The sequence below is a fragment of the Coregonus clupeaformis genome, chromosome 12, assembly GCF_020615455.1.
Source record: "Coregonus clupeaformis isolate EN_2021a chromosome 12, ASM2061545v1, whole genome shotgun sequence".
NCBI lineage: Eukaryota > Metazoa > Chordata > Actinopteri > Salmoniformes > Salmonidae > Coregonus > Coregonus clupeaformis.
In genome coordinates this window covers 26,705,468-26,722,633 of record NC_059203.1, presented here as the reverse complement: position 1 = coordinate 26,722,633, position 17,166 = coordinate 26,705,468, and the positions used below count along the sequence as shown (strand labels likewise).

The 17,166-nt window shown below is 43.3% G+C and overlaps 1 protein-coding gene across 3 annotated transcripts; it reads left to right on the top strand.

Moving 5' to 3' along the window:
* The first annotated feature begins 1,406 nt into the window (after positions 1–1,406).
* LOC121578140 (vesicle transport protein GOT1A-like) lies at positions 1,407–16,399 on the top strand. 3 transcript variants are annotated; one of them, XM_045224045.1, is made up of 5 exons: positions 1,407–1,585; positions 1,885–1,976; positions 12,713–12,891; positions 15,384–15,447; positions 15,918–16,399. In XM_045224045.1, exons 1-5 carry the CDS (start codon positions 1,561–1,563, stop codon positions 15,957–15,959), a joined length of 402 nt encoding a protein of 133 aa, XP_045079980.1. In that variant the 5' UTR covers positions 1,407–1,560; the 3' UTR covers positions 15,960–16,399. The 3 variants fall into 3 exon arrangements, with proteins under 3 accessions (XP_045079980.1, XP_045079981.1, XP_045079982.1); XM_045224046.1 differs by having other exon boundaries at positions 15,821–16,399; XM_045224047.1 differs by lacking the exon at positions 15,918–16,399 and having other exon boundaries at positions 15,384–15,529.
* Positions 16,400–17,166: the final 767 nt, after the last annotated feature.

The following is a 17,166-nucleotide window of genomic DNA, read 5'->3' as shown; positions in this document are numbered from 1 at the left end:
CTATAGAACTCTAGTTAGTTTGGTCAGGGTGTGCATGTTTAGTTCCAGGTTGTTGTATATCTATGTTTAGATTCTAGTTGGTTTACTTCTATGTTTGGCCGGGTATGATTCCCAATCAGAGGCAGCTGTCGCTCGTTGTCTCTGATTGGGGATCATACTTAAGTAGCCTGGTTGCAGTCCTTGTTTGTGGGATCTTGTTCCTTTTAGGCTGGTTGTTGTATAGCCCATAGGACTTTCACGTCACGTTGTTTTGTTGTTTTTTGTATGTTTATTCTATAAAATAAACATGTACGCTTTTCACGCTGCACCTTGGTCCGACCCGTCTCTCAACGTTCGTGACACTATCTCTTAACACCATCCATGGATTTCTATTTGCCATATATTTTTCAACTGTACTGTGATGTTTCACAAAAGTTCTGAATCCTTCTATTCTCATTGTTTCTACAGATTGTAAATTGAAAATAAACATTTTTGCTAAAAGTATTATTATATTATTGATCGATTGACTATGACATTTCAGATCACCCAGTAGTGCAATCTGCAGGGTTAGCTCCAGGTAAATATTACAATCCTTCAGCCATTCATGGACCTGTGACCAAAAACAAGCTACAAATGGACAGTACCAAAACAAATTATCTAATGATTCTGTCTCTTCGCAGCAAAATCTGCAGAGCTGGGAAGATTGTATCCCCCATATAAATAACATTCTATTGGTAGCAAGTATTTTGTATAATAATTTATATTGTAAAATTCTAAGTGTCGTTTTGCGTATCAGTTCATAAACCATTTGCCATGGAATCGGTACGACACAAATCTCTTCCCAACTATTTTGCAATCTATGTGGGACGGCTGTCAATCCTTTGGTGCTTAAAATAAACTGGTATACTTTTTTATGTATCACAATTTTCTTTAACCAATTAAAGTCTTTAATGCAGGGCCGACAGACAAGTTCCTTACTCTTTCCCCCTTCCACTTTCCTCTTCCATTTTTGCGGTAATGCTGCAATTATTTGGTTGTAATTTTGGGTAGAGCAGACATTTCCATATGTTTTTGTTAGCTGCATGTGCGACATAACTCCACCAGTCCTACGTATGATAATCTGTCGATGTGCCCTTGAGCAAGGCACTTAACCCTAATTGCTCCTGTAAGTCGCTCTGGATAAGAGCGTCTGCTAAATGACTAAAATGTAAATGTACAGATAACCTCTGAGGCAATCAATTTCCCATCCACTCTATCAAAACCTGTAAAGTGGCTCCTTTATTCAAAATAGGGCCATTAAAAACAACAGTTGTATAAGATTCCTTGATTCAAACTAGGAAGTCCCATTATGATAAAGGAAAGCAGCTCAAGTACAAATCAATGGATAACCTACCCCCCACCCCCCCCAGTTTGTTGATGATCACCTAGCACGCAGGATGTGACAGCACAGTTCAAAGGTCACCGCAGAGAAAAGAGGCGCACAGATCTACACACCGATCGCAAAGAGAAGGAGACATAGAGAGAGAGACGCAAGAAGGGGGAGTGAAGGAGAGAGATAATTCAGGAGAGGACAAGGACATCATGGTTTCAATCACAGAGACTCAGAGTAAGTGGTTTACAACAGCCTTCCTTACAATCAGTTTTTTATTTGCTTGTTTTTTATTTACTTGAAAGGATTACTCAGGTAAATCAGCTAGTCGACATATTGTACCTGGACTTGAGTTATTTTGTTTTTAACTTTTAACTTTGAAGAGTGTCATGGTGAAAGCCTACAAGGCTATGGATACTGTGAGTTTGAACTCTGGAGGCTGTCTAAATGTAGGAACAGACTGTAGAGTTGGTATAACTACTTGGGATCTCTCGCTAATTTGTGTGTGTGTGTTTCTCTCTCTGTGTGTGTTCCAGAGATTGGTGTTGGTCTCACAGGCTTCGGCCTCTTCTTCCTGCTCTTTGGCGTGCTGCTGTACTTTGACTCTGTCTTGCTGGCTTTTGGGAATGTGAGTAATAATCTTTCTAATTTGAAAATAATAATACAAACATATATTTTGAACACAATAAAGAAAATCAATTATGGGTCAACATCTAAATATTACTCCCAGCGTTGATCAAAGCTCAGAACGCTTATTTTCTTAATCTGACTGAGTTTTAATCGCGCCTGCCTCTTTGCGAACAAGTGGAATCATGAGCAGCGGTTTGTTCGTTATGTTAGCCTGCGTCTCCTGGATTCGCCTTCCAGATTTGCCTTTTTAGCAGCACATTCACCACTCTCTCAAATGGCTAACTCCGCACTCTCGGGGCACAGGCAGAGAGCCTGAAACATGAAACGAACTACCCCAGCTCGGAGTCGGCTCCCCTCTAGGCAACTATACTGTAGGCTGCTGACAGTGTGTTTGTGAGATGCCGGACAAAAGGCAATTTTTAAACCGTCCTGGGACTACTGCCGTGTCTACAGACATCCCCCAAACAAACAAAAAACGACTCTCAGAGAATGAGTCGCTTATAGATACAGTCAGTCAGGTGGCTAGCTGCCGGCAGAGACTTCTATTGCAGTAATGTTGAAGGGCTCTGGCTAGTATTACTTAGCTAGCTAGAAAGATGACATAAAAAGCTAACGTTAAACGGAGCCTACCTCAGCAGGAAGCAAGCAGAGAGAGATGTTAGTACAGTGGTTCCTAAACTTGGGGTCGCGCCCCCATGTGGGGTCCACTGAGAAAATCTGTACTAATCTTATCAAACAAGTTAGGATTTTTTTATATATAGATGTTTCAATATGAAACATGGTGGTCCTCTGTAGCTCAGCTGGTAGAGCACGGCGCTTGTAACGCCAGGGTAGTGGGTTCAATGCCCGGGACCACCCATACACAAAAATGTATGCACGCATGACTGTAAGTCGCTTTGGATAAAAGCGTCTGCTAAATGGCATATTATATTATTATTATTATTATTATTATTATTATTATTATTATTATTATTATATTATTATATTATTATTATATGAACATCTCAACATGGCTTATCTTCCCTATAGGCCTACATTAAAATACAATCAAAATACAGCTCTAAAAATATAATACGTTTTTGTTTATATCGGTGGTTGTTCGTCTTATCTCGATCGCCTACTGGAGTTTATAGTATACACATTATCCACCTTTTTTCCCCAAATAAAATCATCAAATAAAATCACATTTTATTTGTCACATGCTTCGTAAACAACAGGTGTAGACTAACAGTGAAATGCTTACTTACGGGTCCTTTTCCAACAATAAATACACAGTAAATAACAAATATCAATAGTGAGTAACAATAACATGGATATATACAGGTAAGTACTGTATGTGTGTGTGGGAGTCCAATGTTTGTGCATAGAGTCAGTGCAAGAGAGTTAGTGCAAAAAAGGATCAATGCAGGTAGTCCGGGTAGCCATTTAGCAGTGTTGTTTATCAGTCTTATGGCTTGTGAGTACAAGCTCTTCAGGGTCCTGTTGGTTCCAGACTTGGTGCACTGGTACCGCTTACTGTGCGGTAGCAGAGAGAACAGTCTATGGCTTGGGTGGCTGGGGTCCTTGACCATTTTTTGATCCTTCCTCTAACACCGCCTGGTATAGAGGTCCTGGATGGCAGGGACCGTATTCACCATCCTCTTGCAGTCGGGTGCTTACAGTTGCCGTACGAAGTGGGGATGCAGCAAGTCAAGATGCTCTCAATGGTGCAGCTGTATAACTTTTGGAGGATTGAGGATCCATGCCAAATATTTTCAGGCTGGGTTTCTGAATAGCACTTTGTAACATCTGCTGATGTAAAAAGGGCTTTATAAATACATTTGATTGATTGATTGATTGAAGAGGCGCTGTCGTGCCCTCTTCACAACTTTGTGGGTGTTTGTCGAACGTGTTAATCCCTTAGTGATGTGGACACCGTTGGAACTTGAAGCTCTTGACCCGCTCTACAACAGCCCCATCAATATGGATGGGGGCGTGCTCGCCCCATCCATTTCCTGTATTCCACTATCAGCTCCTTTGTCTTGCTGACGTTGAGGGAAAGGTTGTTGTCCCGGTACTACACTGCCAGGTCTGTGACCTTCTCCTTATAGGCTGCCTCATCGTTGTCGGTGATCAGTCCTACCACCGTCGGGTCATCAGCAAACTTGATGATGGTGTTGGAGTCGTGCGTGGCCACGCAGTCGCGGGTGAACAAGGAGTACAGGAGGGGACCAAGCACACACCGCTGAGGGGCCTCCATGTTTATGGTCGGATATGTTGTTGCCTACCCTCATCGTCTGGGGGCGGCCCGTTAGGAAGTCCAGGATCCAGTTGTAGCGGAAGGTGTTCAGTCCCAGGGTCCTGAGCTTAGTGATGAGAGTGAAGGGGACTATGGTGTTGAACTGCTGTAGTCATTGAACAGCATTCTTATACTAAACAAAAATATAAATGCAACATGCAACAATTTCAAAGATTTTACTGACTTACAGTCTATATAAGGAAATCAGTGAATTAAAATAAATTCATTAGGCCCTAATCTATGGATTTCACATGACTTGGAATACAGATATGCATCTGTTGATCACAGACAGTATCTGGTGTGACCACCATTTGCCTCATTCAGCGCGACACATCTCCTTCGCATAGAGTTGATCTGTGATGCGTGATTTAGAAGGAGTCAGGCGCAGGAGGGTAAATCACAGAATAACTGGTTTATTCCGTAACACAGCGGTATGCAGCAATGCGTAAAACACTCCAGTGCGGAAATACGGCACACTGGAAAACAACAAGGCACAAGCGTGAATATCCCGGCGATACAAAATACAAAAGAGCTCCACCGAGCTATATATATATTTTTTATTTATTTAACCTTTATTTAACCAGGAAGGGCTCATTGAGATTTAAAATCTCTTTTTCAAGAGCGTCCTGGCCAAGATAGGCAGCACCAAGTCATTACAAAAAATTACAGACAGACAACATGAAAAACTACAAGTAATCTAGTAAAAACCATTCATGAATTCACAAGAGTATAACAATATCAAAAACAGCAAATTAAAAACATTGACAGGTCAGGGAATCAGCCTCAAAATCCTTCATCAGAGATTTAAAAACACCAATCGGGACAAGTTCTTCCAGTTTAAAATTATTTTGTAAGGTGTTCCAAGACGATGGCGCAGAGTACATAAAATACCTTTTACCAAATTCAGTTCGGACATTTGGAACAGTTAGCAGGATAAAGTCCAGTGAACGAAGAGAGTACCCACCACATTTCTGAACAATAAAAATGCCCAAATAAAAAGGTAGAAAACCCAAAATGGCTTTGTAAATAAAAGTATACCAGTGACTGAGCCTACGAGTGACTAGAGAAGGCCAGCCAACCCTGGTATACAAAGTACAGTGGTGCGTAAGGGTTTTGCAGTTTAAAATAAATCTCAAAGTACCATGATAAAGAGTGTCAATTGATCTCAAACACTGAGCGGAAGCATTCATATATAAAATATCCCCATAGTCTAGTAAAGGCATAAATGTAGCTGATACTAGCCTCCTTCTGGCTTCAAAAGAAAAACAGGCCTTATTCCTAAAATAAAATCCCAATTTCAGCTTCAATTTTTTTGTAAGTTGTTGAATATGCAATTTAAAAGAGAGGCCGTCATCAATTAGAATTCCAAGATATTTATATGAGGTTACAACCTCAATCTCCTTGCCCTGACAGGTAGTAACAGGTGAAAGGTTCAGAGGTCTATTTCTTGCATTAGAAAACACCATTAGTTTAGTTTTGTCAGTATTGAGGATAAGCTTCAATTGACACAAGGTATGTTGAACAGTATAAAAGCAGTTTGCAAGTTCTGGAAAGCTTTTGTAAGAGATGAGGCACAACAGTAAATAACAGTATCATCAGCATAAAAATGAAGTTGTGCATTTTGGACATTTTTGTCTAAATCATTAATATAAATAGTGAATAAGAGAGGACCAAGTACAGAGCCCTGGGGCACACCATTCAGGACAGACAATTTAACAGACATAAGCCCATCAAATTGAGTGCACTGAGTTCTATCAGACAGATAGTTAGCAAACCATGCAACTGCATGCTCCGACAGACCTACACTCAACAATCTCTGCCTTAGTATAGCATGATCAACTGTATCAAAAGCCTTAGAGAGATCAATAAAAAGTGAGACACAGTGCTGTTTTTTGTCAAGGGCTTCAGTGATATCATTTAAAACCTTCATGGCTGCTGTAATTGTGCTATGCTTCTTCCTGAAGCCCGATTGATACATTGAAAAAATAGAGTTAGTAAATAAAAACTATTTTAGCTGTTCACTTACAAGGGTTTCAAGTATTTTCACCAGGGGTGACAGCTTTGAGATTGGCCTATAATTATTTAAAAGAGTTGGATCTCCCCCTTTTAAAAGTGGTAGGACAAATGCTGATTTCCAGATCTTTGGAATTTCATTACATTCCAGGGTTAGATTGAACAGATATGTAAGTGGTTCAGCTATGAAATCAGCTGCCAGATTTAAAAAGCAGGGATCCAAAAGATCAGGACCTGCAGGCTTTCTTTGATCTAAGGATTTCAGGGCTTTATGTACCACCTGCACTGAGAATGGCAGAAAACTAAAAGTTTGACCAGCTCTCACTGGTTCATCCACACAGGGTTGTACAGAGACAGAGGACACTGGTTCATCCACACAGGGTTGTACAGAGACAGAGGACACTGAATCAAACAGCCTACCAGATGATACAAAGTGCTCATTGAAACAATTCAGCATTTCAGTTTTGTCATATATAGCAACAGAGTCCTTCAAAACACATGACGGTAATTCATTAACATTACTGTTACCAGACATAGACTTAATAGCATTCCAAAACTTTCTAGGGTCATTCAGGTTATCAGTGGTAACAGACATAAAATATTCAGACTTGGCCTTCCTGAGAAGAAAAGAACACTTGTTTCTTAACTGCCTAAAAATAAGCCAATCAGCATCAGAACAAGATTTCCTTGCTTTAGCCCAGGCTAGATTACGGTCGTGAATAATACAAGACAGCTCAGAAGAAAACCATGGATTATCCCGCCCTTTAACCCTGAACCTGCGGAATGGTGCATGTTTGTTTACTATTTGGAAAAAACCATCATGAAAGAATATCCAGGCAGTTTCCACATCAGGGATAAGCTCAATCTTGCTCCAGTCAAAATAAAACAAATCATGAAAGAAAGCCTGCTCATTAAAACACTTCAAATTTCTCTTACGAATAAAACGTGGATTTGTCTTTGGAACCTTAGTATTTCTAACAGCAACAACAGCACAATGGTCACTTAAATCATTACAAAAAACACCAACCGCAGAATATTTATGTGGAACATTTGTCAATATCAAATCAATCAGGGTAGATTTATCAGGGCATTTAAGATTTGGGCGAGTGGGTGAATTAATCAACTGGGTAAGATTCATAGAATTACAAAACATTTTTAAATCATCAGACACCGGCTTTAACCAACACCAGTTGAGATCACCAATCAAAATCATTTCACTGTAAAGAAGTTTAGACATAAGGTGCGTCAAAGAAGAAAATGCATCACCAAGAGCAGAGGGGGGTCTATAACAGCCAATCACAGTTATAGAGAGGCCCTTTGAAACCTCAATATTCAAAGCAAGAAATTCCAACTGTTTACAAATAGTTTCAGACTTTGCCACACTTACATGGAATTTAGATTTTACATATATAGCCACACCCCCACCTTTCTTAACCCGATCTGCACGATAAACATTGTAACCACTTATACAAATATCCTTATCAAAAATAGGCTTGCTGAGCCAGGTTTCCGAAAACACAATTACATCAGCATCAGTTGATTTAGCCCAAATCCTAACCCCATCAATTTTTGACAACAGGCTGCGTACATTTAAATGAAAAATACCAAAACCAGATCTTGATTTAAAATCAGAGGGGGTTTGGAGACATTGCATATCAGGGCCAGGGTTAGGTTGCACGTTACCTGATATCAACAACAGAAGAATAACTAGGCACCTCTGTTTAATAACCTTGCACGGCTTCTCTTTTTTAAGAGACCTACTGCAAGCGAATTCTACAAGTGAGTTTCCAGACAATACAAAACAGTCATTTAAAACCATTAGACTTTGGTAGTGACACAAATTCGTACTGTTCACATCATGCCACAAATGCATCGGCACTTGGACGAGTGGACCGAGTGAAAAAGAGCGAGTTCCTGCAGACAAAATGTCTAATGGACGCGAGAGTACATTGTCAGATGTACTCACCCTGCGACAATGTTCGTTTTCTCCAGAGTTCAATAAAGTCAGTGCACAAAGCAATACCACGTAAATTGTCATTTTCTCTGACCAAAAAACAAGAGGCCAACGAAGGTAAGTGGAGAGAGGGACAGCGTGTATGTGAGTCAATGTGAGTGTTTGCGCGTGTGAGTAGATTGGGTAACGGGTTGAGCTGCCACTGACAGCCAGGCGAAGAGCAAGGAGCAGCTCGGACAAGACACTCCGCTGACTAACGAGGAACTCAGGCCAGCCAGAGATAGGGTTACTTTGGTAAACTTCAAGTAATGAAGTTCCGAGTTGAGGAGGACCCGTGATCTTTACACCAGCAAAAATAAAATAGTTTGCACTACGCAACAACGAAGTTACGCAACCATAAATAAATAGATTATTAGTAGGTTAAAATGTACTAGTCACAAACAAACGACTTGACAAACGACTTGACATGCTGCCATCTTGTATAATCATCTATATAATCATCTCCACAATAAACAATCACACACAAAGACAAGGGGGCAGAGGGAACACTTATACAGGCACAGGTGAGGGGATATGAACCAGGTGTGTGTAATAAACAAGACAAAATAAATTGAATGATGAGATGAGGAGCGCCAGTGGCTAGAAGGCCGGTGACGACGAACGCCGAAGCCTGCCCGAACAAGGAGAGGAGGCAGTTTCGGAGGAAGTCGTGACAGTACCCCCCCTCTTGACGCGCAGCTCCAGCAGCCTCGGGGACGGCCAGGAGGATGCGGAGCAGGGCGAGCCGGATGGTGACGGTGGAAATCCCGCAACAGGGAGGGATCGAGGATATCCCTCACCGGGACCCAGCACTGCTCCTCTGGACCGTACCCCTCCCAATCTACAAGGTACTGAAGGCCCCCCACCCGACGCCTCGAATCCAGGATGGAATGGATGGAGTACGCCGGGGCCCCCTCGATTTGCAGACGGGGTGGAGGGACCTCCCGCACCTCAGACTCCTGGAGCGGACCAGCCACCACCGGCCTGAGGAGAGACACATGGAACGAGGGGTTAATACGGTAATCTGGAGGGTGTAATAACCTATAGGTAACCTTGTTTATTCTCCTCAGGACTTTGAATGGCCCCACAAACCGCAGGATCAGCTTCCGGCAGGGCAGGTGGAGGGGTAGATTCCGGGTCGAGAGCAAGACCCGATCACCCGGTACAAAGACCGGGACCTCACTGCGGTGGCGGTCAGCGTTGACCTTCTGGCGAAGCACGGCGTGCTGGAGGTGGATGTGAGCAGCATTCCACGTCTCCTCCGCTCGCCGAAACCAGTCATCAACCGCAGGAGCTTCGGTCTGGCTCTAATGCCACAGTGCCAGAGCCGGCTGATAACCTAAAACACATTGGAATGGCAATAGGTTAGTGGAGGAGTGGCGGAGAGAGTTCTGGGCATATTCGGCCCAAGGTAAGAACACCGACCACTCCCCCTGCCGCAGGAACCTCTCCACATCCTGATTCACCCGTTCCACCTGCCCATTACTCTCGGGGTAAAACCCAGAGGTCAGGCTGACCGAGACCCCCAGACGTTCCAGACCCCCAGACGTTCCACTGGGGACCCCGGTCAGACACTACGTCCTCTGGCATCCTGTAGTGCCGGAAGACGTGAGTAAACAGCGTCTCCGCAGTATGCAGGGCCATGAGGAGACCGGGCAAAGGAAGGAGGTGGCAGTTTTTTGAAAAGCAGTCCACAACGACCAGGATGGTGGTGTTACCCTGAGAGAGGGGAAGATCAGTGAGAAAGTCAATACACAGGTGGGACCTTGGCTGTTGTGGAACTGGTAAAGGCTGTAACTTACCCGCTGGGAGGTGCCTAGGTGCCTTACTCTGGGCGCACACCGAGCAGGAAGAGACATACACCCTCACGTCCTTAGCCAAGGTAGGCCACCAGTACTTTCTGATCAGGCAGTGCACTGTACGGCCGATACCTGGGTGACCAGAGGAGGGGGATGTGTGTGCCCAATAGATCAGACGGTCACGGACAAGAGACGGCATGTACCGCAGCCCAGCTGGGCATTGAGGTGGAGATGGCTCTGTGCATAACGCCCGCACTATGTCGGCGCCCACCGCCCACACTACCGGCGCCACAATGCAGGAGGCAGGGAGTATGGGGGTGTTCTCTATGGGCCTCTCCTCTGTGTCGTACAGCCGTGACAGTGCGTCTGCCTTCATGTTCTTCGTACCCGGTATGTAGGACAGTGTAAAATCAAACCGGGTGAAGGACAGGGCCCACCTGCCTGGCGAGGGTTCAGCCTCCTTGCTTTCCGGATGTACTCCAGGTTACGGTGGTCAGTCCAGACTAGGAAAGGGTGTTTCGCCCCCTCGAGTCAGTGCCTCCACACGGTCAGGGCTCTGACAACAGCCAACAGCTCCCGATCACCAACGTCGTAGTTCTGCTTGGGTGGCATGCCCGAGCGTTGAGATAGGACAGCACCTATCTCTACCTCGGACGCATCCACCTCCACTATGAACAGTAATGATGGATCGGGATTGGCCAGTACCGGGGATGAGGTGAACAGAGCCCTCAGGTTACTGAAAGTCCTGTCAGCCTCAGCAGACCAGCGGAGCCGGGACAGCCCACCCTTCAACAGAGAGGTGATGGGGGCTGCGACCTTGCCAAAGCCCCGGACAAACATCCGATAGTAGTTGCCAAAGCTAATAAAGCGCTGCACCTCATTTACCGTGGTTGGAGTTGGCCAATTACGCACGACTGAAATGCGATCTCCCTCCATCTCCACACCTGAGGTGGTATTGCGGTATCCGAGGAAGGAGACGGACTGTTGGAAAAACAGACACTTTTCTGCCTTGTCATAAAGATCATGTTCCAACTGTCGGCCCAGCACTTTGCGTAGCGGAATACACCAGCATGTCATCGATGTAGACCACTACACCACGACCAAGCTCCCGAAACACCTCATTCACAAAGGACTGGAAGACGGATGGAGCATTCATCAAACCGTACGGCATCACCAGGTATCCTCTTCAATGGCTGTGCGAAGTTGCTGGATATTGGCAGGAACCGGAACACGCTGTCGTGTACGTCGATCCAGAGCATCCCAAACATGCTCAATGGATGACATGTCTTGTGAGCATGCAGGCCATGGAAGAACTGGGACATTTTCAGCTTCCAGGAATTGTGTACAGATCCTTGCGACATGGGGCCGTGCATTATCATGCTGAAACATGAGGTGATGGCGGCGGATGAATGGCACGACTTTGGGCATCAGGATCTTGTCACGGTATCTCTGTGCATTCAAATTGCCATCGATAAAATGCAATTGTGTTCGTTGTCCATAGCTTATGCCTGCCCATACCATAACCCAACAAACACAAGTGAAGTGTTGGTCCCATGTTTCATGAGCTGAAATAAAAGATCCCAGACATTTTCCATATGCACAAAAAGCTTAATTCTCTAAAATGTTGTGCACAAATTTGTTTACATCCCTGTTAGTGAGCATTTCTCCTTTGCCAAGATTATCCATCCAACTGACAGGTGTGGCATATCAAGAAGCTGATTAAACAGCATGATCATTACACAGATGCACCTTGTGCTGGGGACAATACAAGGCCACTCTAAAATGTGCAGTTTTGTCACACAACACAATGCCACAGTCGTCTCAAGTCTTGAGGGAGTGTGCAATTGGCATACTGACTGCAGGAATGTCCACCAGAGCTATTGCCAGAGAAATAAATGTTATTTGCTCTACCATAAGCCGCCTCCAACGTCATTTTAGAAAATTTGGCAGTACGTCCAACCGGCCTCACAACCGCAGACCACGCCAGTTCAGGACCTCCACATCCGGCTTCTTCACCTGCGGGACCAGCCACCCGGACAGCTGATGAAACTGAGGAGTATTTCTGTCTGTAATAAATCCCTTTTGTGGGGAAAAACTAATTCTGATTGGCTAGGCCTGGCACCCCAGTGGTTGGGCCTGGCTCCCAAGTGGGTGGGCCTATACCCTCCCAGGCTCACCCATGGCTGCGCCCCTGCCCAGTCATGTGAAATTCATAGATTAGGGTCTACTGAATTTATTTCAATTGACTGATTTCCTTATATGAACTGTAACTCAGTAAAATTGTTGAAATTGTTGCATGTTGCGTTTATATTTTTGTTCAGAATATATATGGAATATCTATGGAAAGAGTTTATGATTTTATGCAATTCATCATCACAACTGACTGAACAGTCGCTGATGCTATGTGTCAGTGTGAATCATTTCTCATATTTCTCCCCTCTCAGGGGTAAAACATTACAATTGTATAGCTAATAGGCTATGTGTTTGTAGATCGACTGAGCTGAATGAACCTACAGCAGGTGACGACCGCGGAACTCTAACTCTGTCGGCAATTGGGTTGCATGACAATAGTCACAGTAACAGGAAATAACAGCGACAATAATAGCATCACAAACAGGAAAACAGAGCTTGTCTCATCCTTCTTCCTTTAGGTCCTGTTTCTGGCCGGTCTGACGTTCATCATTGGCCTGAGGAGGACGGCCGGCTTCTTCGTCCAGAGACAGAAGCTCAGAGGCTCCACCTTCTTCCTGGGGGGCGTGGCCTTGGTGCTGTTCCGCTGGCCAATCATCGGCATGGCCGTGGAGAGCTACGGCTTCGTGCTCCTGTTCAGGTGAGTTCAATAGCACCTCTAGGGTAGTGATAGAGAGGACATTTTATGTTTAACATTTTTGTAATTCAGCAGACACTTTCATCCAGAGCATCTTAGAAGACATGTTTTCTAGGAAGCTAGGTGGAACAACCACATAGCAACAGGAGAGCTGGGAGAGGATTAGGTTATATGAGAGACATACAGTACCTTGGTGGCATACAGTACCAGGGCAAAGCAGTATCAACTTTCCCAGACCTCTCAACTATATTGGCCTTCAATTTAAAACAGACAAAGCAAAGGAGGGATTCCATTTAAGGTTTAACACGGCAGATATACATTTGAAGTCGGAAGTTTACATACACTTAGGTTGGAGTCATTAAAACTCGTTTTTCAACCACTCCACAAATGTCTTGTTAACCAACTATAGTTTTGGCAAGTCGGTTAGGACATCTACTTTGTGCATGACACAAGTAATTATAGTAAGATTATTTCACTTATAATTCACTGTATCACAATTCCAGTGGGTCAGAAGTTTACATACACTAAGTTGACTGTGCCTTTAAACAGCTTGGAAAATTCCAGAAAATGATGTCATGGCTTTAGAAGCTTCTGATAGGCTAATTGACATCATTTTAGTAAATTGGAGGTGTACCTGTGGATGTATTTCAAGGCCTACCTTAAAACTCAGTGACTCTTTGCTTGACATCATGGGAAAATCAAAAGAAATTAGCCAAGACCTCAGAAAAAAAATTGTAGACCTTCTCAAGTCTGTTTCATCCTTGGGGGCAATTTCCAAACACCTGAAGGTACCACATTCATCTGTACAAACAATAGTACGCAAGTACAAACATCATGGGACCACGCAGCCGTCATACCGCTCAGGAAGGAGACGCGTTCTGTCTCCTAGAGATGAACGTACTTTGGTGCGAAAAGTGCAAATCAATCCCAGAACAACAGCAAAGGACCTTGTGAAGATGCTGGAGGAAACAGGTACAAAAGTATCTATATCCACAGTAAAACGAGTCCTATATCGACATAACCTGAAAGGTCGCTCAGCAAGGAAGAAGCCACTGCTCCAAAACCGGCATAAAAAAGCCAGACTACGGTTTGCTACTGCACATGGGGACAAAGATTGTACTCTTTGGAGAAATGTCCTCTGGTCTGATGAAACAAAAATATAACTGTTTGGCCATAATGACCATCGTTATGTTTGGAGGAAAAAGGGGTAGCTTGCAAGCCGAAGAACACCATCCCAACCGTGAAGAACGGGGGTGGCAGCATCATGCTGTGGGGGTGCTTTGCTGCAGGAGGGACTGGTGCACTTCACAAAATAGATGGCATCATGAGGAAGGAAAATTATGTGGGATATATTGAAGCAACATCTCAAGACATCAGTCAGGAAGTTAAAGCATGGTCGCATACTTCCAAAGTTGTGGCAAAATGGCTTAAGGACAACAAAGTCAAGGTATTGGAGTGGCCATCACAAAGCCCTGACCTCAATCCTATAGAAAATGTGTGGGCAGAACTAAAAAAGCGTGTGCGAGCAAGGAGGCCTACAAACCTGACTCTGTCAGGAATGGGCCAAAATTCACCCATCTTATTGTGGGAAGCTTGTGGAAGGCTACCCAAAACGTTTGACCCAAATTAAACAATTTAAAGGCAATGCTACCAAATACTAATTGAGTGTATGTAAACTTCTGACCCATTGGGAATGTGATAAAAGAAATAAAAGCTGAAATAAATCATTATCTCTACTATTATTCTGACATTTCACATTCTTAAAATAGTGGTGATCCTAACTGACCTAAGACAGGGAATTTTTACTAGGATTAAATGTCAGGAATTGTGAAAAACTAAGTTTAAATGTATTTGGCTAAGGTGTATGTAAACTTCCGACTTCAACTGTATGACTGATGCCCTCCCAACACTGTCAAAATGAACGCCCAGTTTGGAAGATCACAGACACCGCTACCACGTCAGAGTTCTCATCATCCTTATCCAAGGTTCTGACATGAATGAAGGGTCAATGAAAGTCTACATCACATTACTGACCGCGTCCATGGACCAGCCCTGGACTAGCCCTGGACCACTTTCTGAGACACACCGTGGCCAAAGCATGTGAAAAAGCTTCAATCCAAAAAAGAATGTCTGATACCTCCCTGTGGTTCTAAGAGGTGATAAGATTAACTTCATTTTCCCTGAAGGGATATTTGTAATAATAATATGCCATTTAGCAGACGCTTTTATCCAAAGCGACTTACAGTCATGTGCGCATACATCTTTACGTATGGGTGGTCCCGGGGATCGAACCCACTACCCTGGCATTACAAGCGCCATGCTCTACCAATTGAGCACAGAGGACCTTCAGAACTTGGACATTCAAGTTCTGAAGTGTTGTATCCTGGGCAATGCCAAAGACAAAATCACTCTGTGGTAGTTCTAAGCTGAAGTGACAGTGTCTGCTGGGTTGCAATGTTCTCACTTCATATTTATATGTCTATATCTCCTTCCAGGTCATTCTTCCCTGTGGCATGTGGATTCATTTTATCGTTGGTGAATATCCCCTATCTCAATGTGGTGAGAGCAACAATCCTTCTTTTTTTCAACTGTGACTGTCACTAAGCCAGACTTTGAATAAACATAATACATTATGATTTAATCATAAGCATGATTTTTTTCATTCTCCCACAAAATAGCAAAGATCCATCAGTAAATATGGGAAGCGTTGTTTGAGCTCAGAAAGCAATGGAAAAAAACAACAATGCATGAGCCGGTCTCCAAGACTGCTTGACGTTTGGGTACACCCCAGATGTTTCAACAAAGAGAGAATTTTTCCACAGAACATTTTCACAATGTGTCTAGTGGCAAGTTATAGTCTCCCAATAGTGCTGCTTCATGAAAGACTGAAATCTCTCTCTATTTCTCTCTTCTCTTTTTTTCATTATCCAAGGGAAACAGCTCCTCTATGATCTGAGGGAAGAGAAGGGGAGTGGAAGCTCTCTATATTTCTCTCTCACTCTTTCTCTCTTCTTTCTTTATTATCCCAGTTGTACAACAACTTCCTAGGAAGTAGCCCTTGTATGGTCTAAGGAAAGGGAGAGAGAGGGTGGAAGAGATGAAAAAAGGAAGCAGAAAAAGAAGAGAGGAGGAATGGAAGTGATGGGTGAGAAAATGAGTATTTGGGCTCAGACTGGCTATAACCTTTGACAGAGACTGATGGAACGGGGAAGTGATGGAGTTGAGGTAGCTTAAAGCCTTCCCCATCAACAACCATGAACCAACCGATGGACTCTTCTTCTTGAAATGTTTACATAAAACATGAACTATCAAATAAATCATGTGTGGCAATGAGTAGCTGCCATATCACTAATGTACAGGGTTGGGAGTAACCGATTACATGTAATCAATTAAACTGTAAATGCAATCAGTTACCTTACGAGCAGAAATATTGGAATCAGATTACAGATACTTTTGAAAAAGTAGATGATTAGTTATTGGATTACTTTTACATTTAGAAAGGATGTTTGCGGAAAAAAATACATTACGACACCTTTCTGTTTTCTCAATGACATTCAATTCAGCATTGAAAAAAGGCACACGTTTAAGTTTGTTCCGCCTGAGCAAGTCTGACCACAAGTCAGAGACCACTATGATGACACACCAAATGCGTTTGATGGATCCTTTCTGTCTTCTTCTAATGCCTCTTAAGGAAAGTATTGAAAAAGTAATTGAAAGTAATCAGATTGTTACTGAGTTTGGGTAATCCAAAATTGTGGTTACTCATTACAATTTTGGACAGGTAACTAGGAACTGTAACGGATTACATTTAGAAAGTAACCTACCCAACCCTGCTAATGTATTTATAATAAAACATTATTTTTGATCTACAGTTTATCATACCCTTTATTATAGCTGTAGTCAACCAATTACGAGCCCTTTTGTTAAACACACCTAGGGCTCGATTCAATCCGTAGTGCTGAAGTGCAATAGAAATTTAAAGGCAATGTTCCCGCGTTCGCAGAGAATGCATTCATGCAAATGCTGTATATGTTGGCTCAATCAAAATGACCTTTACATTTCGCTCTACAGTGTGGATCTTCAGCGCTACGGATTGAATCGAGCCCTACACATGTAATTTACTTATTTCCATGATATGTTGTACATTTCAAAAGTGTTGTGTGTTACCTATATAACATTTATTTAAGTGAAAATGCCTGAGAAGCTGGTGTTTAGAGGATATATTGGCACGGGTGTTGTTAGGCCCAAGACGAATTCGAGGGCCGGCAAACTGTGCCA

Coding starts and splice junctions, on each gene's coding strand:
- LOC121578140 (XM_045224047.1), top strand. CDS start 1,561: ATGGTTTCAATCACAGAGACTCAGA. Junction 1,977..12,712: donor TCTTGCTGGCTTTTGGGAAT/GTGAGTAATAAT, acceptor TTCTTCCTTTAG/GTCCTGTTTCTGGCCGGTCT. Junction 12,892..15,383: donor GGCTTCGTGCTCCTGTTCAG/GTGAGTTCAATA, acceptor ATCTCCTTCCAG/GTCATTCTTCCCTGTGGCAT.